Source organism: Ceratotherium simum, chromosome 33 (genome assembly GCF_057802395.1).
Source record: "Ceratotherium simum simum isolate JZ-2026a chromosome 33, ASM5780239v1, whole genome shotgun sequence".
Lineage (NCBI taxonomy): Eukaryota > Metazoa > Chordata > Mammalia > Perissodactyla > Rhinocerotidae > Ceratotherium > Ceratotherium simum.
Genome location: NC_141932.1, coordinates 16571536 through 16594110, shown reverse-complemented (window position 1 = coordinate 16594110; position 22575 = coordinate 16571536). Strand labels below are relative to the sequence as shown.

At 53.4% G+C, this 22575-nt stretch overlaps 2 protein-coding genes across 4 annotated transcripts; one reads left to right on the top strand and one right to left on the bottom strand.

Annotated features, from left to right (window-relative positions):
• Nucleotides 1–65: 65 nt before the first annotated feature.
• On the top strand, nt 66–2358 carry POLR1G (RNA polymerase I subunit G). Of its 2 annotated transcripts, XM_004440376.3 has the most exons (3): nt 66–156; nt 510–651; nt 824–2358. In XM_004440376.3, exons 1-3 carry the CDS (start codon nt 135–137, stop codon nt 2268–2270), a joined length of 1611 nt encoding a protein of 536 aa, XP_004440433.1. In that variant the 5' UTR covers nt 66–134; the 3' UTR covers nt 2271–2358. The 2 variants fall into 2 exon arrangements, with proteins under 2 accessions (XP_004440433.1, XP_087277679.1); XM_087421553.1 differs by lacking the exons at nt 66–156; nt 510–651 and adding an exon at nt 157–298.
• ERCC1 (ERCC excision repair 1, endonuclease non-catalytic subunit) lies at nt 2343–14375 on the bottom strand. Of its 2 annotated transcripts, none has more exons than XM_004440152.3 (10): nt 14258–14375; nt 13679–13790; nt 12503–12718; nt 10334–10437; nt 9285–9384; nt 7998–8074; nt 4205–4304; nt 3079–3150; nt 2779–2847; nt 2343–2453 (listed from the first exon to the last, which is right to left on the bottom strand). In XM_004440152.3, the coding sequence occupies exons 2-10, from the start codon at nt 13769–13771 to the stop codon at nt 2400–2402; spliced, it is 885 nt and encodes a 294-aa protein (XP_004440209.1). In that variant the 5' UTR covers nt 13772–13790; nt 14258–14375; the 3' UTR covers nt 2343–2399. The 2 variants fall into 2 exon arrangements, with proteins under 2 accessions (XP_004440209.1, XP_087277680.1); XM_087421554.1 differs by lacking the exon at nt 14258–14375 and adding an exon at nt 13873–13897.
• Nucleotides 14376–22575: the final 8200 nt, after the last annotated feature.

Below are 22575 nucleotides of genomic sequence, written 5' to 3'. Positions count from 1 at the left end.
TCCGAGCGACATCCCCCGCGCTCCGGGCCACATGGGCGCTCCCGGATGAGACCCCGCCCCTTTGGCTCCTCGTGGTCGGCGGCGGGGCCGGCGTAGCTCCGGCCGCCAGGGCTTGGGGAAGCGTGGGTCCCGGGATGGCGGGGACCCCATCCGGCGGTGAGATGCTTCAGGGCGGGCCGACGGGGTGCAGAGATTTGGCTGGGGGGAGGAGAAACGGGCGCTCGGGAGCGTTCGGACGGAAAAAGGAACATCCCCGGAGACAGGACCTGCGGAGGGAAGACGTTCAGACGAAGAGAGGGTATCTTGGGGGGGGCTACCGGTGGAGAGAAGGGCGCCCCCAGGGGTTGGACCGGTGGAGATAGGGGCGCCTCTGGGAAATAGCCGGACAGAGGAGGGACCAGGTGAGGGGACTGGGACGCTCTAGAGGTTGAGACCAATGGACCGATAGGCGCCCTAGAGGATTGGACCGCCAGGAAGCTGTCAACAGACCCCCGTTTCCCCTTCTGTAGGTGCTGCCCGTTTTTCTTGTCCCCCCAACTTTACCGCGACGCCCCCAGCCTCAGAGCCCACGCGTTTCTCCTTGGAGGCGTTGACCGGCCCAGATACGGAGCTATGGCTCATCCAGGCCCCTGTAGACTTCGCCCCAGACTGGTGAGTGGTCCCAGGCCACCTTCCCGGAATACTCCCCACCCCAGTGGCTGAAGTTGGGGGACACTTAGAGGGGCTTTCCTGAGGAACCCACAAATGCTGCTTCTCAGCTCCTTTTCTCTCTCCCACCAAGAGAGTCTGACCAAGCTTCTGCTCTCTCCCTTTCTCCCTTCAGCCTCAACGGGCGGCTCGTGCCTCTTTCTGGCTCCCAGCTGGTGAAGGGCAAGTTGGCAGGCAAGCGGCACCGCTACCGGGTCCTGAGCAGCAGCGGCCCCCAGGCTGGAGAAGCGACCCTACTGGCCCCCTCAGCGGAGGCAGGAGGGGGGCTCACCTGTGCCCCAGCCCTGCAGGGCAGGCTAAGCATCTTTGAGGGTCCCCAAGAATCCCTTTCAGGGACCCCCCTGCAGCCCATTCCAGCAAGCCCCCCACCACAGATCCCCCCTGGCCTGAGGCCTCGGTTCTGTGCCTTTGGAGGCAGCCGGCCAGTCACAGGGCCGGGGTCAGCCTTGGCACTGAGGTCACCGGCCTCGGGGAAGAGGAAAAAGAAGAGGCATAGGCCAGAGGCCTCCATTCCTCAGGAGGAAGTGAATGGGCATGGGGCACTGGAGGTGGACACAGCTTTGGGGACCCTGGAGACAGATGTGGGGAAGAAGAAGAAAAAAACGCAGCAGCTGACAGAACTGGAGGTGATGGAGCCCGTGGCAACAGAGCCCGCCACTGAGATGTCGGCACCTCTGGGAGTGCTGCTCCCATCCACCATCAAGAAGAAGAAAAAGAAGCTCAAAGAGGCAGAAATGGTGGAGCCAGAAGACAAGACAGGGGAACTGGAACTCATGGTTAAAACTGAGCCTCTGGAAGAGACAGTCCTCTCCCCCACCAAGAAGAGGAAGAGGGGGAAAGGGACAGAAGGGATGGAGCCAGTGGAGGGGGTGACAGTTGACTCTCACCTGCAGGTGAAGATGGAGCCACAGGAGGAAGCTATCCCACTGCCGTCCTCGAAGAAAAAGAAGAAAGAAAAGGGGTACACAGAGATGATGGAGCCAGGGGCTGAGGCTCTAGAGCCCGAGATGATGGAGCCTGAACCGCCACGTGAAGTTGAGCCTCAGGCCGAGGCAGCTCTGGCATTCACCAAAAAGAAGAGGAAAAAAGAAAAATGGCAAAACGTGATGACGGAGCCAGGGACAGAGATGACAGAGCCACAGGAAGAGGTGATGGAGCCACAGGAAGAGGTGATGGAGCCCGAGCTGCCAGGCGGCGTTGAGCCTCAGGCAGCTCTAGCATCTACCAAGAAGAAAAAGAAGAAGAAAGAAAGAGGGCACAGAGCGACAGAGCCAGGGGCTGAGATGATGGACCCGCAAGGTGAGATGATAGAGCTTGAGCTGCCAGATGAGGGTGAGCCTGAGGCCAGGGCAGATCCGACAGCCACCAAGAAGAGGAAGAAGCGGGGCCAGGAAAGCGGGGGGCCAGAGACGGCATCCCAGGAGATGTCAGAGCCCTCTCTGAATCCGGAGTCTGGGGAGGGGGCTCCCACAGGACGGGAGAAGAAGAGGAAGAAGCATCTGCCGCAGGATCCTGTGTCCTCTCCTCCAGGGAATCTGACGGCTGCAACTATGAAGAGCTGAAGGTGGCCACCTGGGCCATCAGACGGCGAGAGCAGAGAACCCCTCCCGGCGACCGCACCAGCACGCCAGTGGGAGCCTGCACTGGGAGATGCTTTATTATCACACTGAGGGCCTCCTTGGCATCTGCGGTCATCGGGGTACTTTCAGGAAGGGCTCGTGAAGGACATCAAACAGCCTCCGGGCCTGGGTGGGAGGGAGCAGGAGATGAGGAGCCGGTCATTAAAGAAGCCATTTGTTTGAAACATCCGGAGTGGGCTTTTGGTTCTTTTTCTCCCAGCTTAGAGGGGGTTCTGGGGGCTAGGAGAGAAGTAGCCTAATCTGGATTCTGTCTCAGACTGGCTGTGTGAGGCTGGGCTGGTTCCCACCCTCTCTGGGCCTCGGTTTTCCCCCATCTGTAGGAGAGGCACTGTGGGCCTTCTGAAACCTTAGAACTTTGGGATCTGAGGTCCCGTTTATCTGGGGCTCCCTCCTGCCCCCGACCCCTCCAGCCCATTCCCAGAGCTCTTACCTTCTGGGGTCCCAGGCCCGGGCACAAGGCGAGATCTTCCCGCGATGCAGCTATGAGCTGTTCCAGAGACTGAGAAAGGTGGGAGCAAAGGGTCAGGGGAGGTGAGCACAAAATTCTACCCTGGGCCAGCTGATCAGAGGTCTAAGACATTCCCAGAAGGAGGTGAAGTCTTGTGGGAGCGCAGGGGAAGCAGGAAGGATGGGGGCAGGGGCAGGGAGGTGGAAGGAAATGGGTGGGGTGGCTTCCTTGAAACGGCAAGGGGGTAGAAATGCCTGTTGGGACAAGGGAATCGGTCCTTACCCCAAATGTAGCCAGGAGGGTCTGACTGTCCGTTTTGTTGACTGACTTCACGGTGGTCAGACATTCAGTCACCTGGAAGGAGAGGAGGAGGCAGAGATGCATTGGGAGAGAAAAGGAGAGAGCACAACTGAGCCTGTGAGGACAGCGCTGAGTCACTGCTGTGTCCCCAACTGCCCTGCATGCAGGAGGCACTCAATAAATGCCTGTTTTTTTTTTTAATTAAAAGTTCATCTCAGAGTTATCCCCGGCTAGCTGAGAGGGTGTCAGTCATGTGATGAGAAGATAAATGCCATTTATCTTGAGCTGGTTCTGCCCAGGGGAAGACTGTGGCTCTGGAGTTGGCCCTGGGTTCAAAACCAGGCCCCACTGCTTACTCCCTGTGGGACCCTGGGCGAGGGCACTGACCTCTCTGGGCCTCTGTTTTCAGGCAAACAGGGGTCCTAATGGTACCCACCTCGAGTGGCTGTGAACATCCACCATTACTCTATCATTGGAGCCCAGATTCAACAATTCACTCACCAAATACTCTGAGCACCCACAGTGCTGGGTGGTGCTGAGGACAGAGCGGGGACCCACACAGCCCAACCCTGCTGTCCTGGGGCTCCCAGTCCAGTCCCGGAGACAAATCAGTTCCAGACAGTGGGGACCCAGATAGGCAGGGCTGGGATGGGGGAGCCCAGCGGGGACGCTTGACCTGGCCTGGGGATCAGGGAGGGCTTCCCGGAGAAGGAGGCATCAGAGCTGAGATGGGAAAGATGGGGTCAGGCAGGTAATCACAGAGGGAACAGTGGGCACATATTTAGCGAAGCGAGGTAAGCCTGGGAGAAGTGACAGAGGATGTGCGGGCAGGGGGCGGACCGGGCTGCAGGGCCAAATAGGCAGGGCCTTGTAGACCATGGTGAGAAGGCCGGGCTTGCCCTGAGGGCACTGGGGAGCCATGGGAGGCTTTTGAGCTGGAGAGGGCAGGATGAGGTTTGTGCTTAGGAAGACCCCTCTAGCTGCTCTCTGGGTGGGAGAGGGGAGACTAGAAGCTGAGGGTGGGACTGGGGAGGAGAGGTATGACCTGAGATCAGAACTGAGGCTCAAACACCCAGGAAGGAGCTAGAGGGAGGCAAGGTGGCCTCACCCGGGAGACGAAATCCTGCTCCAGCTTCTCCATCAGGAGGTCCGCAGGCTTCTGCTCATAGGCCTTGTAGGTTTCCAGGTACCGCCCAGCCTCCTCAGGGCTGGGGTGAGAGAACATTCGGGGTGAGGGGGGTCATGTTTTAGATTCATTTCATTATGGTAGTAGTCATTACTGATGCTAGCAATTCCAAACTCTAAGACTATAGAGAAAAACGAACCCCCTGGTGGCAACCCCTGCTGGGCGCATCTTTACACATCTCTTCTGGCCCAGGACCACAGCTTGGGAGCCTGACCAGCCCACTTCCCACCTGAGGGACCCGGGGCCACTGATTTTAATCTCTCTGGGCCTCAGCTGCCTCATCTGTAAAGCGGGCTGGATGGCAAAACTGTGATGATCAAATGAGTCAATGATCTGTAAGTGCCCAGAACCGTCCCTGGCACTTAGAAGCCTGTTTAAGAAACGTTAGCTATCCTGGCAAGAGAAGTCCGCGCACGGAGCTGTTGCCCCGGGTTTGAGAGGGAGACAAACCAGAAATACTGTTTATTTTCCCAACTGCAGGAAGACAACCTCATGAACCATTCAGCTTCCCAGCACCCAGAGAAATGGAGCTTTTGAAGGTTTTTAATATAGTGCACCTTCAAAAGGAAAGCCATGGGCACAGGCTGCTGAATCCTTTGTAGCAATTAACACGATTTCGTAATCGCCATTCATTGTCACAAGAGGTACTGTTTTTTACATGTAATTAACTGTTTCAAAGGTAGTCGAAACGACTGAATCATAAAAAGGGTCTATATGGGTGTAAAGTAACTCAAGTGTATCAGCACCAGGAAAATGCTGGCATTTTTTTTCTTTGGAACTTGAGAACAGTGACTTGAGTGGAAGTAAATCAAGTATTTGTCTTGAGGAAGTTTCTTAGCCTTCCAAGTCTAGCTAGTAAGCAATATTTGTTGATTAAACCATGATTTACATTCCTGAAAGAAACATAGGGGCTGGCCCCGTGGCCTAGTGGGTAAGTTTGCATGCTCCGCTTCGGGGCCCGGGTTTGGATCCTGGGCGCAGACCTACACACCGCTCATCAAGCTATGCTGTGGTGGCATCCCACATACAAAATAAAGGAAAATTGGCACGGATGTTAGCTCAGGGCGAATCTTCCTCAGAAAAAAACAAAAAAGAAACATCAATTTTCCTAATTCTATTTTTTTTCAGTAAGATGGGTGTTTTTGCTTTTCTCTCACTGTAGCAAGTATTGTTATTGTTCTTGTTATTAATCATTTGTTCGGGACATACAGGTTAGCACACTACATATCCGGTTCTGCAAGCTGCTTTCGTTTCTGCACTCTACAGTATAATCAGGACATCTTTCCAGCGGACGGAGCTCGACCCCATTTATGTAATGGTTGCAAAATATTCTACAGTTTGGATGTAAAGACATGGGAAATATTGCCTGCGTGGGGGCCGAGCTGCGTGGCAGGCACTGTCCGAAACCTGTTATGTTCAGAAGCTTCTGGACTCACCCGAGAGATCCTGGAGGGCAGTTATTATTTTCAAACCATTATACAGATGGGGAAACTGAGACCAGCATGGTTAAGTCACTTGCCCAAGATTAAACAGCTGGTGGGGAGGAGGAACAGCCCCCTCGGTGGGTCTGAATCACCCAGCCCCAGGCTCTTAACACTATCCTGTGCCACCTCCCACGAAATAGAGTAATTTTGACACTTGCTTTTAATATACAACTAATACATAAATGCATCTTTCCAAATAGTCAAACAGTAGAGAGCTACACCCCCCAAGGAAGAGCACAGAATTACAGACACATTTGCCCTTTGCCTACAAACCCATGCCTGGGGTTCAGGGCAGAAGTGGGAGAGTCGGTGGTAACAGCAAAGACTGGAAACTACCCACGCGTCCACCACTAGGGGCTGCTGAGCCGGTCCATCCAGGCGATGGAATACTATGCAGCTGAGAAAGAATGTGGATCCAGACAGTGGGGTATTATTCAGTGATAAAAAATGAGCTAACCAAGTCATGAAAAGACCTGGGGGAACCTTAAAAGCATCTTGCTAAGAGAAAGAAGCCAATCTGAAAAGGCGACTGTGAGAAAACAGAAAATATATGTTACTCTCTGCCCCCAGCTCCTGGTACAGAGCTCCTGAAACCCTTGTCAATTCCTAAGCTCTAAGAGAACTAGGAGCATCATTTGTTCTAATGAGGTGACTCTGGGTGGCTCCTGGATGGGGGCTGGTCACCAGAAGGTCCAAGCCAGGATTAGAAGCTTGGAATTTTCGTCCCCACCCCCCATCCTCCAGAGAGGGAAGAGGGGCCGGAAATAGAGTTAATGATTGATCATGCCTCCGTAAGGAAGCTTCCATAAAATCCCAACAGTACAGGGCTGGAGAGCTTCCGGGCTGGTGAGCACATCCACACAGGGAGGGTGACACACCCCAACTCCACGGGGACAGAAAGTCCTGCGCTCAGGACCCTCCCAGACCTGGCCCTGTGGATTGCTTCATCAGGCTGTTCCTCTGAATCCTCATCATATCCTTTCATAAACTGGTAAACAGGGGCCAGCCCAGGGCGCAGTGGTTAAGTGCACGAGCTCTGCTTCGGCAGCCCGGGGTTCACAGGTTCGGATCCCGGGCGCGCACTGATGCACCGCTTCTCAAGCCATGCTGTGGTGGCATCCCATATAAAGTAGAAGAAGATTGGCATGGATGTTAGCCAGGGCTAACGTTCCTCACAAAAAATAAATAAGTAAATAAACTGGTAAACACCAGGAAGTGTTTCCTTGAGTTCTGTGAGCCAGTCTAGCAAATTAATCACCTGACGAGGGGGGTCATTGGAACCTCTGATCTGTAGCCCGTTGGTCAGAAGCACAGGTGACAACCCGGGCTCGTGACTGGCGTCTGAAGTGTGTGTGTGGGACTGCCTTGTGGGACTGAGCCCTTAACCCGTGGGATGTGACGCTATCTCCAGGTAGATTATCTCTTACCCTCCAGAAATTTTAAAATTTAAATTTTCCCAAATCAGCCTACCTTTTCCTTTATGGTTTCTGGGTTTTGGGTCTGGCTTTGGAAGACTTTTCCTACCACAGGATTTTAAAAAATATTCTCCCATAAGATTTCTTGTCAGACTTTTATTGTTTTTCTTTTTTTTCTTTTGGTGAGGAAGATTAGCCCTGAGCTAACATCCACTGCCACTCCTCCTTTTTTTCCTGAGGAAGATTGGCCCTGGGCTAAGATCTGTGCCCATCTTCCTGTACTTTACATGTGGGACGTCTGACACAGCATGGCTTGATGATCAGTGCGTAGGTCTGCGCCCGGGATCCGAAGCCACGAACTCTGGGCCGCCGAAGCACAGCGTGTGAACTTAACCACTACGCTACCGGGCCGGCCCCCTATTGTTTTTCTTTTTATGTCTGTAATTTGTCAGGATTTAATTTTTTTTACAGTGTGAGAAAGGGATCTCTTTTTTTCCAATTGGAGAGCCAATCTAACTGGCCTTTAGAAACCTAGACATGCAATTAATTATTCAGCCAGATTTTCTGTCTAACTCACAGGGGCCCAGTATGGTCCTGGGAATTTGAGCTACGTCACCTGTTTTTGTGCTTACAACCCTACAAGAAAGGTATTAAGACTCTATTTTATAGATGAAAAAACTGAGGCCCAGAGAGAGGCAGAGCCTGGACCAGGCTCACACAGGGAGCTCCTGGGAGGAGAAGGGAAGGACTGGGAAGGTGGGGGAAGGGTAATGTCTCAGGGTAGAGCCTGACCTGGGTGGGGAGCCTCAATCTCACCTCCAGGCAAGGACCAGGGTGCAGTCGGCCAGGATGCACATCTTAGCCAGCTCCTTGAGGGCCCGCTGAGGATCTTTCTGGGTGGAAAAGAAAATCAGAATGAGAGATCTGGGAGAAAGCAAGGAATTATGGTCTTGAAAACACAGTAGCTTAGGATGCCAAGAGCCTTCCACTCAACTGACACTCCTGTGCTGGGCAGTGCTGGGACCCAGCAGGGACTGATACAGCCCTGGCTCTGCCCTCCCGGGACCCACAGTCTGATGAGACCTGTCCCCAGCCAGTGATGAGCCAGAGTGGCCAGAGCTGGGACCGGGGAGCCAGAGGAGCATGCCCTGCCTGGGGATCAGGGAGAGCTTCCTGGAGGAGGGGACATCTGAGCTGAGACCTGAAGGAGGATGAGGAGTGAAGGCAGCAAAGGAAAGCTAAAAAGGGAATTCCAGACACAGGGAACAGCACGTGCAAAGGATGTGAGGGGAAAGGCTTGAGGAACCACAATTCACTCAATATGGGATGGAGGATGGGAAAGAAAGGTGATCGCCTGGAAGCTTAGAAATGAGCCCAGAGGGCCGGCCCTGTGGCTTAGCGGTTAAGCGTGCGCGCTTCGCTGCTGGCGGCCTGGGTTCGGATCCCAGGCGTGCACTGATGCAGCACTGCTTCTCCGGCCATGCTGAGGCTGCGTCCCACATACAGCAACTAGAAGGATGTGAAGCTATGACATACAACTATCTACTGGGGCCCTGGGGGAAAAATAAATAAATAAATAAAAATTAAAAAAAAATATATATATATAGAAATGAGCCCAGAGAGATGGGCGGGGGTGGGCCACTCACGGGCCATGGAGGGCACTGTGGAGCCATGGAGGGGTTTTGACATCTGATCTGTGCTTTGGAAAGACCCTTCTGGCTGCTGTAAGGATGGCAGGGGTCAAGGCTGGAGGCTATGAGACAAGGAAGACGCTGGGGGAGGGACCCAGGCCAGAGAGGAGGGGGCCTGGATGGGGCCAGGCTGTGAGGATAGAGAGGATGAAACAGATTTAAGAAATATTTAGGTGGCAGAGGGCTGGGACTAGTTGAAGGGGGTGCGGGGAAGGAGATGGACAATTTTACCCTCCCACCTCCTTGCCCACACAGGGTGTCAATCTCATGTGAAAAACGCTTCCTCCCTGAGGTTTCAACTTGCGTGTCTCCTTGGAAGGGATTCAACAGTCCACTCGGCTACTGTGAGGCCCAACACTCCCATCTCACAGGCGGGGACGGTGAGGCCGGCGGGGGAGCGCCCCTGGCTTACCACGTCCACCTGGATGAGCAGGACCCGCAGGGCGAAGCTCTTGCCCAGGCTCTGCAGCCGCTGGTGGATGTAGTCCGGGTGCAGGTTGTGATAGCGGAGGCTGGGGGTGGGGGAGAGGGAGGGATGGGGGACGTCAGTCTCCCAGAGACCCCGGAGCCCTTCTTCACTCTCTTGGGAATGCAGAGGGCCGGGGCAGCACAGGGGACAGCCTGGCCGGGATCCGAGGCTCAGAGAAGTTAAGTGACTTCCCCGAGGTCACCCTTCAAGGAAGGGGCACAGGAGTGGGTGGCAGTGAGGGCTGCGTGGCTCTGGATCCCTGGGGGAAGAAGCCCCCGCTTCTTCACTGAGGAAGGGAAGAGGCCTGCGCTTCTAGTGGAGAATAGGAGACCAGCGCCCTACAGTGTGGACCAGGGGACACTGCTCAGCTGGGCTCGGGAAGCAGGGCCCACCCTGGGACTGTCTGCTGTGGCCTCAGAGGGCGTGACCCCGCAGGGAAGACAGGAACCTATAGTTTCACTTCCTCTGTCTGGAGAGGGGCGCCCAGGAGGGAAGGGGGAACTTGCTTAACTGCGGTGGAGGTTAGAGAAATCCTGGCTCTAGTCCTGGATGTCTGGGGCATGAGTGACCCGGCCCCTCCTCCCTCAGACCTGGGAGCCCAGGCCCCCCGCCCCTCCTCCCTCAGACCCAGAGCCTAGGCCCCCCGCCCCTCCTCCCTCAGACCCAGAGCCTAGGCCCCCCGCCCCTCCTCCCTCAGACCCAGAGCCTAGGCCCCCCGCCCTTCCTCCCTCAGACCCAGAGCCTAGGCCCCCCGCCCCTCCTCCCTCAGACCCAGAGCCTAGGCCCCCCGCCCCTCCTCCCTCAGACCCAGAGCCTGGGCCCCCAGCTCTTGTTGCTCTGGGCACTTCCAGGCCTCTGCCTCCCACACAGGGTCACACCTAGGCCCAGAGCCGACAGGGCCATGCCCAGAGGTCTCCCATCCAGTGGCCCAGGACACTGAAGCACACCCCTCCCAGGCCACCTTGGAGGGTGGGGCCGCCCCCAGAGCTCACCTGAGGAAGAGAGCACAGGTGCTCTGGCCCAGCACATAGTCGGGAAGCACGTCACCAAATTCCCAGGGCACGTTGCGCACGAACTTCAGCACGGGGTTGCCCCTCTGGGGAGGGAGGAAGGGCCGAAGCCATCAACAGGGTGACCCCAGGACCACGGCCACCCCAGGATGCCCCTCCCCCACCTCTTCTCAACACCTCCCCGCCCTCCTCCTGCCTTGCGCCTGGGTCTTTCCAGCTTCGCTCTCCCCAGCCTGGAATGTTCTGGGTGCTGGGGCTCTGACCTAGGCCCCTCCCCCCATACCCCAGGCTTAACTGAAGGGTCCCTGGGTCTCTCTCCAGCTCCGCCCTCCCCCCCAGTCGCAACCTGTGTGTGCTGTGGTCTGTGGGACACCTGTCCCCGGATGTCCACCTCACTGCACCCACACTGCCCTCAGCATCAGCCCCCACACCTGCTCCTCCTCCCAGCCCCATCTCAGGGACAGTCCCACCGTCCAGAGACCGAGGCCTTGTCCTGGACACCTCCCTCCCCCTCTCCTCCCCTAGGTGGGACATCTACCTTCTAAGCATCCCTGTGGATCCCTCCGCCTCCACTGCCACAGCCCCCACTGCACCTCCTCCAGGTCTCCTGCCCCAGTCGTGTCCCCTCCTGGCCACCCTCCAAACAGTAGCCAGAGGCATCTTCCTAAAGCACAAAGCTGCCTCTCCCCTGCTCTAAACCCTGCTGTGGCTCCCGAGTGCCACAAGAGGAAACTCCTCACTGTGGCCTGTGACCCTCCACAGGGTCAGCCCCCTACAGCCTGGCATCTGTTCAGCAGGCTCCTCTCTGTGAATACCCCTCACCCTCTAGCCCAAGAGGGAAATTCTTTGAGCAAGTCAAGCTCTAACCCATTCAGCAAGTATCTGAGTGCCTACTGAGTGTCTAAGTGCTGGGGATACAGCAGGACCAAGACAAAAGTCATTGCCCCCATGGGGGACACAAGCATTAAACAAGAGTCTCAGGGATGAATGTGTAATTCCCAGGTGAAGTGGAATTCCATTGTAATAAGGGTGTGGGGTCTGCTCTCGCGGGGTGTGGGCTAGTCAGAGCAGCTGGGACAGGAAGGGTCTGCAGGGGTCCCAGTCCCACAGGCCCTGGGCCATCTGATCTGCAGCACCCAGGTGCCATGGAAGGGTTTGGGCAAGGGAGGGGCGGGATCCAATTTTAATTTTTAAAGGATTATTTTGTCCATCCTACACCTATGAGAATGGCCAAAATAAAAAAGACAGACAGGGCCGGCCCCGTGGCGTAGCAGTTAAGTGCCCACACTCCGCTGCTGGCGGCCTGGGTTCGGATCCCGGGCGCGCACCAACGCACCGCTTGTCAGGCCATGCTGTGGCGGTGTCTCATATAAAGTGGAGGAAGATGGGCACGGATGTTAGCTCAGGGCCGGTCTTCCTCAGCAAAAAGGAGGATTGGCATGGATCTTAGCTCAGGGCTGATCTTCCTCACAAAAAAAAAAAAAAAAAGACAGACAATGACAAATGGTGGGGATATGGTGAAAATGAAACCTTCATATGCTGCTGGTGGGAATGTAAAATGACGTAGCCTTTTACAAGACAGTTTAGGGGGCTGGCCAGGTGGTGTAGTGGTTAAGTTCACGCACTCTGCTTCAGCAGCCCGGGGTTCGTGGGTTCAGATCCCGGGTACGGACCTACACACCGCTTATCAAGCCATGCTGTGGCAGCGTCCCACATACAAAGTAGAGGAAGATGGACACCCAGGGTCCATCTTTCTCAGCAAAAAGAGGAGGACTGGCAACAGATATTAGCTCAGGGCTAATCTTCCTCACAAAAAAGACGGCTGTCTCTGAACCAGGAAGTGGGTCCTCATCAGACACCGAATCAGATGGTGCCTTGATCTTGGACTTCCAGGCTCCAGAACTGTGAGAAATATGTGTTTGCTGTTTAAGCCACTCAGTCTGTGGGATTTTTGTCATAGCAGCCCAAACAGACTAAAACATGGGGTACCCTCAACCCACACACAGTAGTTGAATGAATGAAGGAATGAATGACACTGCTGAGACCACAATGGCTGGAACTCAGATCTCTTTCTACCACCCACCAGAAAGCCACCCCCTAACAGGATTCCCCCCTCAAACCCAAAGCCCCACTTATCTGCCCCCTCCTCACCTGCCGGGGGCTCACAATGATGCTGTTGGATTTTGCCCCTGGTTTGGGGGCTTGGTTGGGAGTCTCTCCTGCTGGGGGTTCTGACCCCATGGGGCATGGGGCTCCGGCCCCTCCTGGAGGTCCTGAGATGGCATACTCAGCATAGGTCTGAGGGGCCGGCTGGGGCGAGGTCTCCATGGTGGGAAGGCTCCGTGTGGATTTGAATAAGGGCTTGGCCTGTGGGGAGAGAAGGGGGCGCATTCAAAGTCTGAATTTATTCAAAATCGGCCTCTACCCTGGTCCCAGCCACCATCTTCTCTCCCTTGGACCACTGCAGTCACCTCCTTATCAACTCCCTGCCTCCGCCCTTACACCCTACACTCTGTTCCCCACACTAAGTCATATCACATGCCACCTCTGCTCAGAGCCCCGTGGTGGCTCCTGCCTCAGAGTAAAGCCAAAGCTGTCACCATAGCCCGAAAGACTCTTGAAGATCTCTTCCCGTCCCCTTGTCTCAGGAACCTCACCCCTGGCTTCCTCTACTCCAGCCCCAAAGGCCTTCTTGCTACCCTCAAACGTGTCAGGTTCTGACCTCAGGGCCTTTGCACTGGCTGTTCCCTCTCCCCCCAGATGTTGCATAGCCCACTCCCTCACCTCTTTCACGTCTCTGCCAAAATGTCATCTCCTCAGAGAGGCCCTCCCTTGATCATCCTATCTAAGGTAGCTCTTCTCCCCCATCACACCCTATATCCTTAGCCTACTTTCTTTTTCTTCATAGCAAATAGGTGGCAGCCAGTACTCAGCACCACTCTGTGGGAACGAGATTTTAGTGTTGTCAGATCTTTCGATTTACCAAAAGACATCAAAAGTGCACTTTTTTTAAATTGCAAAATCTTCCAATTCTTAAATGTCAGCAGTAAACTCATGCCTTGCAGAACCAGGGTGCTGGCCACAGAAAACACAGCCCCAGACCACTCGCTGGCTGCCAACTTGGGGGCTCTGCCTTAGCCCTCCTAACCACGACATTTTCCAGATAGGGAAACTGAGACTTGCAGAGGGCAAAGGACTGTCTTCCCAAGGTGACCCAGGCCCCAACATTTCCTGACCCACACTGTGGCCCCACAGGCCCCTTCCTGTCCCCCTTCCTCCCAACACCCCCCTCAGCCTCCCAGTGGTCCCCCCATCTCTTCGCCCTACCCCTGCAGGAAGGACCTCATCCTCGTCCAGTGGTATGAGGAATTTCTTCCTTGTGGGTGGCCTGGTGGTCTGCTGTACTGCCTCTTCGTCCATCCCAAGGCGCTTCTGGAGCCTGAAAATGAAGACGTGGCGGCGGGAGCGGGTGAGACATTGGCGTCTGCATTCCCATCTCCCCAGCAGGAACCCCGACTCACAGGCGTCTCCCCCCAAAGACCCCAGGGCTCCATAGCATCCAGTCCCATCGGCCAGCGCCGCAGGGTCCATAAGGCCCCGCCCCATCGAGCCTCCACCTTCGGCTCGCCCCGCCCCTTACCGGTCCACACGTTCCACTCGCCCCGCCCCTCAAGGCCCCTGCAGTCTCTTCGCGCCACCCCCACTGTTCCCCGCCTTCCGTTTGCCGGGCCCCACCGTCCGCCCCGCCCCCAGGGCTCGCACCTGGATGCCCACCCAGCCTTCGCCCCATCTCGTCCCTCTCGCAGACACTGCAACGATTGATTGGCTTCCGCGGCTGCCAGTCGCCACCGACCGCCCCCGCCCCTCTCGCCCCAGCCCCGCTGTCTGAGCTCCGCGGGGACTCACCTCCTCGCCCCCGACCCGCGAGGAAGAGACCAGAGGGGGATCGAGACGTCCCACCGCCGCCGCGGCCAGCGCGGCCCCAGGCTCGCTGCACTTCCGGCCTCTCTAGCCCTCGAGCCCGCCCTCACCGTTCCCCAGAGGAGTAGGGCATCGAGAGGGGCGGTCCCCACGCAGCTCTCTATGGTTCTGGAGGACTGGGGAGGTTTGGGTTGGAGAGAGCCGGGAGTCTGTGGACCTGAGCGTCTCTGGTTGCCAAGCAGCTCAAGTTCAGTGCCCTTATTGAGCACCTCCTGTGTGCCCGGGCTCTGGGCAGGGCTCAGTGGAGAAGAGATGGCGGGAGATCCGACTAGGTCGCTTCTCTCAGTACAGATGGGTTTGAATCTCAGCTCTACCCTTGACTTGGTCTCAATTTCGCCATTCATTCATTCATTACACACATGTTCCCCGAGCGCCCCCTCGGTTCCCGGCCCCGTGCGGGGCGGTCCTGGCGACAGAGCGGTGACCAACAGATAGCCCCGCGCTGCCCCCCTGGAGCTCACAGCCCAGTGGGAGAGACAGTCCGGTTCCTAAACAGTGACCACCCAGTGTGGGCAGGGCTGGGATGGGAGACCCCACAGGGCCGCGGCGGGAGTGGGGACCTAACCCAGCCCTATGGTCAGGAAGGGTTTCCTGGGAGGAAGGGACATCTGAGCAGGGACCTGGCTGATGAGTTAGTATTAGTCATTTCCTGAAAGGGCAGTATCACGCTGTTCTAACTTGCCGCTCTCTGATTACTAAGGAGAGGGAACATTTTTTTGTGAGTTTATTGCTCTTGCATATTTCGTCTTCTGTGAATTGCTTGCTCATATCCTTTGCCCATTTTTTAAATAGGGCTGTTATGCCTTTTTCATTACTATTCATTTGTAGGAATACTTTTTGGATTCGATTCTAATTCTTAGTCAGTTACCTATGTTCCAAATATTTCCTCCTAGCTTGTACTTTGTATTTTAACTTTGTTTATTTTTGTGACACAGGAGTTCTGAGTGTTTCTTCACATCTATTTATCAATCTATTCCATCCTGACTTTTGCTTTTGGTGTGTTGTTTAAGAGACCTGCCATACCCCAAAGTCATAAATATATTCTATCATTTTTAACAATACTCTCCTACTTTTGATTTTGGTTCTGTCTTTAATCCATATAATCCATTATTTTTTTTTTTTTTTGGTGAGGAAGATTGGCCCGGAGCTAACATCCCTTGCCAATCTTCCTCTTTTTGCTTGAGGAAGATGGTCCCTGAGCTAACATCTGTGCCTGTCTTCCTCTGTTTTGTATATGGAATGCCGCCACAGCATGGCTTGATGAGCGGTGCATAGGTCCGTGCCCGGGATCCAAACCTGCGAACCCTGGGCTGCCAAAGCGAAGCACACAAACTTAACCATTACACCACTGGGCCAGCCTCATAAGACTAATTTTTGAAAATGCGCTAAGGTAAGAATTTATGGTGGATGTAGCCAATTGTACCAATACCATTTATTTTAAAAGTGCATCTGTTCCCCAGTTTTAATATTCCACCTTTATCATGTACTGAATTTCCTTATATACAGAGGTCTATTTCTGACATTTCTATTATGTTTCATTGATCTCTATATCTGTTCCTTGCCTCCATGCCATACTGTTTGATTATTTTATTTTGATATGTTTTGATATCATATCAGGCAAGTCCCTCCTTCTGTTCAGTGTTTGAATAGAATCTGTTTTTGCCATTCTTGTACATTTTCTCTTCTAGATAGATTTTAGCAACTGCTTTTCTAATTCCATGAAAAATACCATTGGGGTTGAGACTGGAATTGCATTGAATTGATGGATTAATTACAAGAAGATTGACATCATTTTCATATCTATGAACATCTTGTCTCTATCTCTCCATTAATTTGGCTTTTGTTAGGAGCCTCCTGTAAACAATTTTTTGTAATTAATTTTTATGTATACAATTGTTTATGAATACATGTTTGTATTAGTTTCCTAGGACTGCTGTAAAAGTACCACCAACTGGGTGGCCTAAATAACAGAAATTTATTGTCTCGGTTCTGGAGGCTAGAAGTCCGAAATCAAGGTGTCGGCAGGGCCATGCTCCCTCTGAATGCAGTAGGGAAGGATCTGTTCCAGGCCTCTCTCCGAGCTTCTGGTCGCATCAGGCGTTCCTTGCCTTGTAGATGGCTGTCTTCTCTCTGTCTCTTCACATTATCTTCTCTCTGTGTGTGTCTGTCTCTGTGTCCAAATTTCCTCCATTTTAAAAGGACACCAGTCATATTGGATTAGAGCCCACCCCGGCGACCTTATTTTAACTTGATTATCTCTGTAGAGACCTTATTTCCAAATAAGGTCACATTCTGAAGTCCTAGGGGTTAGGACTTCAACGCATCTTTTTTGAGGGACACGAATCAACCCATAACAATTCTCTGTTGCTTTTTATAACTTTCTTCCTTCTGAATTCATTTTACTTCTTGCTAGGGTACATTTTCTTCTCATTCTTTCACGGAGCATTGTGGATAGTAACTTTCTGCGTCTTGCTTGTATGAAACTATCTTTATTTCACCCTCACAACTGGAATCTCGAATTCTGGGTTCCTTGTTATTTTTCTTGCAAAGTTAGAAGATATTGGCCCTCGATCTCCCTGACTTCAGGATTGCTGATGAGACATCTGCCATGCCCCTGAGTCTCCTTCCTTCAAAAGCAGTCTCATCAGTGGGTGTAATTTTCCCCCAGGGTCACTTACTAGCTGTGTGACCTTATATGAGCAACTCAGCTTCTCTGTGGGTGTCAGTTTGCCCATCTCTAAAATGGAATAACAAGAGTGTAATTGTTGGGAAGATGAAATGAGTTATGTGTAAAGTGCCTAAAACTGTACTTGGCACACAGTAGGTGCTATATTCAGGTTTCTCATATAAATAAAATAGCCCTTGACCCAGTCCTGGGCTGGCAGGAGCTGTGTGGCTGCTGCTGTATCTCAGTGCGCCTACCCAGTGCTGGGCACCCAGATGGAGCTCCAAAACCGTGTATTGTGTGAATAAACAAAGAACAGACGCCAAGCCCTAAGGCAAGTGACTTCCCGGCTGGGAGCCTCATTTTCCCCATCTGTAACTGCTGAGGATGCAGGGATTCAATGAGACACCAGAGACCTGTCTTGAGATGGACTCGTTCCCTCAGTCCTTGAATAACTACAGATCGAGCACCACCTGTCTACCAGGCGCTGAGCACAGAGCTGTGAGCCGATCACACCAGGTCCCCGCCCTGTGAGCTGACGTGGGGACACAGACCACAAGAAGGAAACACACAAATAACAGACTCTCAGAAAGCCACACGTGCTGTGAAGCGGGTGACCGGGGAGAGGGCCACACAGTCACAGGACGGAAGGCTCTATAAATAATAATAAATACTGCCATCCACTAGATTATAATCAAAATCCATCAAGCGCTTACTGAGCTAAGGCCTCACAAGAACCCTCCCCTTAGGTATCATCAGCTCATTGGACAGATGAGGGAACAAGTCCCCAGCGACACAGAGAAGGACCATAGAAATGTGTCTCTGCGTCCAAGGGCAGAGCGCGTTTCTAGAAGGAGGCCACCCCGGGCGGGACTCAGTTTCTCCCTTTGGGGACTGGAACTGCCAAACAAGCCTGCAACTCACGCCTTTTCCGCCAGGGGGCGACGGCGCCCCACAAGAGGATTTGAGGTTTGGGGGCGCCGGGAGCTGCTCCGGCAGAACCCACCGGGAACAGGACCCCCGGGACGGCGGCGGGCGGCCCCTCCGCTTCTCCCGACCCGTTTCTCCGCCGCGCGCGGCTAATGGAACTCTGAGCCTGGTGACATTAGTTAAGGGGGCGTGGGGGGATGCTCTCGGTTCTACATTATTCCCAAGTTTGATTTCCACACTCAATTCCCGGATTACACTTTGGGATCCCGGATCCGAGTCTTGGCGGCTCCCGGAGTTCCGAGTTCGAATCCCCCGGCTGCCCTCGCTCCGGCTCCGCGTCCTCCTTCCAGATGCTCCAAGTCCCGATGCAGCCCAAGTTCCCGGGGACTCCGGGGTCCCGCCCTCTCCCTCCCAAACCTTCCCCTGGTCCCCACTTCTAGTGTCCTCTGCGCCTCGGAAGGGGAGGGGTGGGGATGGAGAGCATGGGGACCCCCGCCCCTAATTGCGCCCGAGGGCTGGTGGGTGGAGAGCCGCCGGGCCGAAGGCTCTGGAAGCGGGGGCGCGGCCGAGGGGCGCAGTGACCGGGCCGGCGTCCCCACCCGCCTCTAAACTTAGCCGCGGTGACGCGCGGCCCGGCGATCGCGGCTGGGCCGGGGACACAGGGGGGCCCGAGCGAAAGGGGGCGGCTCCGCTCGCCGAGCCTCTATTTATAGCGCCCGGAGCCCGAAATAGCGCGGAGCCGAGCGGCCGGGATGACGCGGGAGCCGCCGGGGGCTGACTCACCCGGCCCCGAGCGGCGGCCCCCGGATGAGGGGCAGTGGAGGCACCTGGCCCGGACCCCCGCCCTCCCGGGCACCTCTTCTGCTGGGACATCCCAACTTTCCCCCATCACCGTGGATGGATATGCAGCAAAAGAGAGGATCTGCAGCATGAGGGACTAAGGTTAGATCAGAGGTGGGACTTCCCCCAAAGAGCCCAGAATCCAGGAACTTTATACAAGAAGAGGGGTTGGGAAGGAAGGGAGACGAACCAGATATACAGACCTGTTTCTCACCAGCAACAGGATTGAGGCGTTTTGGGGGCAGAGGAATGGACACAATAACCTGGGCAGTCGCCAGGCCAGAGCATGTCCCCCTCTCCACTTGCCATGGCTCCTCACATTCTGTTCCCAGCCCCTAGAATGCTCTTCCCTGCCTCCTAAGTCCTAAGAACTCATGCTCCTTCTGGACCTAAGGGCAATCCTTCACAAGTAAAATCTTTGTGAGCCACTGAGCAGAGAGCCCCAAGAGGGCGGGGTCAGGCCATTCTCACTTATCACGGTGTCCCCAGCACTGTCCAGCATAAGGCAGGCCACTGGAGAAATTAATTGCATGAATAAAAAGTGTTGGTAATAAAATACAATGACATTTCCCAAATTATAATAGCAAATGTTTATTGTATGCCACATGCCGGGTGTGATTCAGAGAGTCATCTCCTATGGGTCCCGCTACAACCCTACAAGGGAGGCGCTTTCATTATTTTCATTATCACCATCCGCCGTTGGAGATGAAGAAACCGAGACTCAGCGAATACCTGAGCTCACCTTGCTTGTAGTCAGAGCTGTCTCTTGAAGCCAGTCGCCTGGCCCTGAAGGTGTTCAGTTCCCAAGATATGGTCTCTAGGCCCCATAGAACCCAAACTAAGGAGTGATTCTCAAAGCGCAGTCCACAGAACCCCTGGGGGGTTCCCCAGACCTTTTTCAAGAAGTCCCCAAGGTCAAAATGATTATCATAATACTATTAAGCCACTTACCTGCCTTTTTCTCTCTCTTTCTCTCCAGAGTGTACAGTGCAGCCTGCACAATATCACAACAGCAGCAGATATGAAGACCCGGCTGTCTTCTGTTGAGCCAGACATTAAAGTGATTTGCAAAAATTTAAAACAGTGCCCTCTTCTCACTAAACTTTTTTTGGTTTTGGAAAATATGGTTATTTTTAACTAAAACAATATGATTTATGTTAACATGCAATTGCTTCTATTATTTTTAAGTGAATCAATAAATATTTCTTAAATTTCTAGCTTTTCATTTCTAATACAGTGAATATTGATAGGTATAACCCACACCAACTACAACTCTTCGGGGTCCTCAACAATTTCTAAGAGCATAAGGGGGCCTGTGGCCAAAGAGTTTAAGAATCTCTGAACTAATATTCATATAAACCTGATAAGTGCCAGGAAGGACAAGAATGTGGGGACATCATTGTGGGAGGGCAGGGAGGTTTCTCTGTCAAAGGAGCATTTAAGAAGAGACTGAAAGGATGTTGGAGTCTGCGAGGTGAAGGGACGGAGAGCTTTCAACGAGGCGGGAACAGCTTGTGCAAAGTCCCTGTGGTGGGAAATTGCTCTGTGAGTTTCAGAAACACAAAACAGGCCGGTGTAGCTGGAGCAGAGAGAGCGAGGGAAAGAGGGGCAAGAAATGAGGCTGGGCCATCAAGAGATCAGATCAAGTAAGGCCTTGAAGGCCATGGTAAGTATGTTGGATTTTATTCTGAGTGGAAAATGGACCTTCGGGGGACAAGGATGCAAGCAAGAAGCCCAGTGAGGAAGAGCCTGCAGTTGTCCAGGGAAGACTGGATGAGCCTAGACTGGGGTGCTGGGGAGTCAAGAGGAAGTCTTAGGTTTGAGGGACTGGCAGTTACAAGAACCAGAAGGGCAGACTGGGGCAGGGGGTTGAGAACTCTGCCTGAGCCCCTTAGGATTGGCGAAATCTTTGAGACACCCCAGTGGGAATGTCAAGTAGGCTGGAGGGAGCTCTGGGCTCAAGACTGAAATCTGAGCGTCACGGGTGTACGTGTGTATATGTCTAGTTTATTAACTCATCTTATTTCTATTATAATTTCTAGCTGATCAATGCTATTAAATATTGTTGGTTGACCTTCTAACAGGCAATCTGGCCAAATTCTCAAATTAAAATAGCTTGTTGATTCTTAGTTTTGCCTTGAAAATGATCCAAATGGCGGTTTTATCTCTTGCCTTCTGATCTTCACCTCTCATTTATTTTTCTTGTCTTATAGCATGTGCAGAGACTTCCGGGACTAGGTCAAACGGTAAAGTTGATCAACGCTTATATACTTCACATCACGACCTTCTGAGATGACTTATCCTGTTGTCCCCATTTTATAGAGGGAAAAACTGAGGCACAGAGAGGTTAGTCTCTTGCCCAAGGCCACGCAGCAAGTAAGCAACGATATCAGGACTCCAACCGAAGCTTCTGTCCTCTACCACTGCCTTCAAAGAAAACTCAATGAGCATTCTATATTTTTTCAACAGGCAAAATACTCTGCAAGTTTCCACGGCGACCCCTGGAGCTGGATGAGGAGCTGGGGGCCTGAGGTCTCATGCTGGCCCCGCCCTCTTTCCCAGCCTCAGTTTCCTCCTGTGAGGGAGGGTTGGAAGAGATGGCGTGTGAAAGCCACAGAAACTCTGCCTCCGGGGTGGAGGAGGCAGGCCCCCAAACAGATTGTATTCATTTCCTGTGGCTGCTGTAACAGATTACTACAAACTTGGTAATTTAAAACAACAGAAATGTACTCTCTGGAAACCGGAAGACCTAAATCAAAGTGTCAGCAGAGCCACACTCCCTTAGAAGGTTCTAGGGGAGGATCCTTCCCTGCTTCTTCCAGCCTCTGGTGGCCCCAGGCGCTCTTTGGCTGGTGGCTTCATCGCTCCAGTCTCTGCCTCTATCCTCACAGGCCTTCTTTTCCACTATCTGTGCGCAGTCGCTCTCTGCCTTTCTCTCATAAGGACGCTTGCTGCCGGGTTTAGGGCCTGCTCCGATAATCCAGGATGATCTCACCTCGAGATCCTTACCTGAATGACATCTGCAAAGACCCTTTTTCCAAAGAAGCTCACATTCGCAGGTCTCAGGTGGACATATCTCGGGCAGGGGGTACACACCATTCAAGTCACCACACAGATCCAAACAGAAAAATGAGGGCCAGAAAATATGCAGCAGAGTTGAGACTGGGAGCTTTCTAAAGCTTTGTGATCGCACAGGCCTGTTCCAGCAGAGACTGTGGGCACACTCGCCCTTGAGAACCTAGAGTGGTCCATACGTCCCACATGTGCTGTTAGAAGGTATGTGTGCCCACCACATCCTGGGCATCTCAGCTTTGAGGATGGGAATTCTTTTTTTTTTTTTTTTTTTTTTGGCTGAGGAAGATTCGCCCTGAGCTAACATCCGTGCGCATCTTCCTCTATTTTGTATGTGGGTCGCCGCCACAGCATGGCTTGATGAGCGGTGTAGGTCTGCGCCAGGGATCGGAACCTGGGCCGCCAAAGTAGAGCGTGCCGAACTTAACCACTATGCCACAAGCCACCCTGAGGATGGGAAGTCTTGAAGGGAGTTTTTCATTCTTCAGCTGTTAATGTGGAGTCGAGAAATTTTCTCTTCCCCAAACCTCCAAACAATAATAAAAGCCAACCCTCATACCGCACTGAATATGTGCCAGGCCCTGTTCTAAGTGTTTAATATTTATTAATTCATTTGATCCTCACAAAATCCCTCTGAGGTCTTGTTAGTGATCCCCCTTTTATAGAGGAATAAACCGAGGGGCAGAGAGGTTGGAGTTGCAGCTTGGAAGTTCCAGAACTAATATTTGAACCCCGC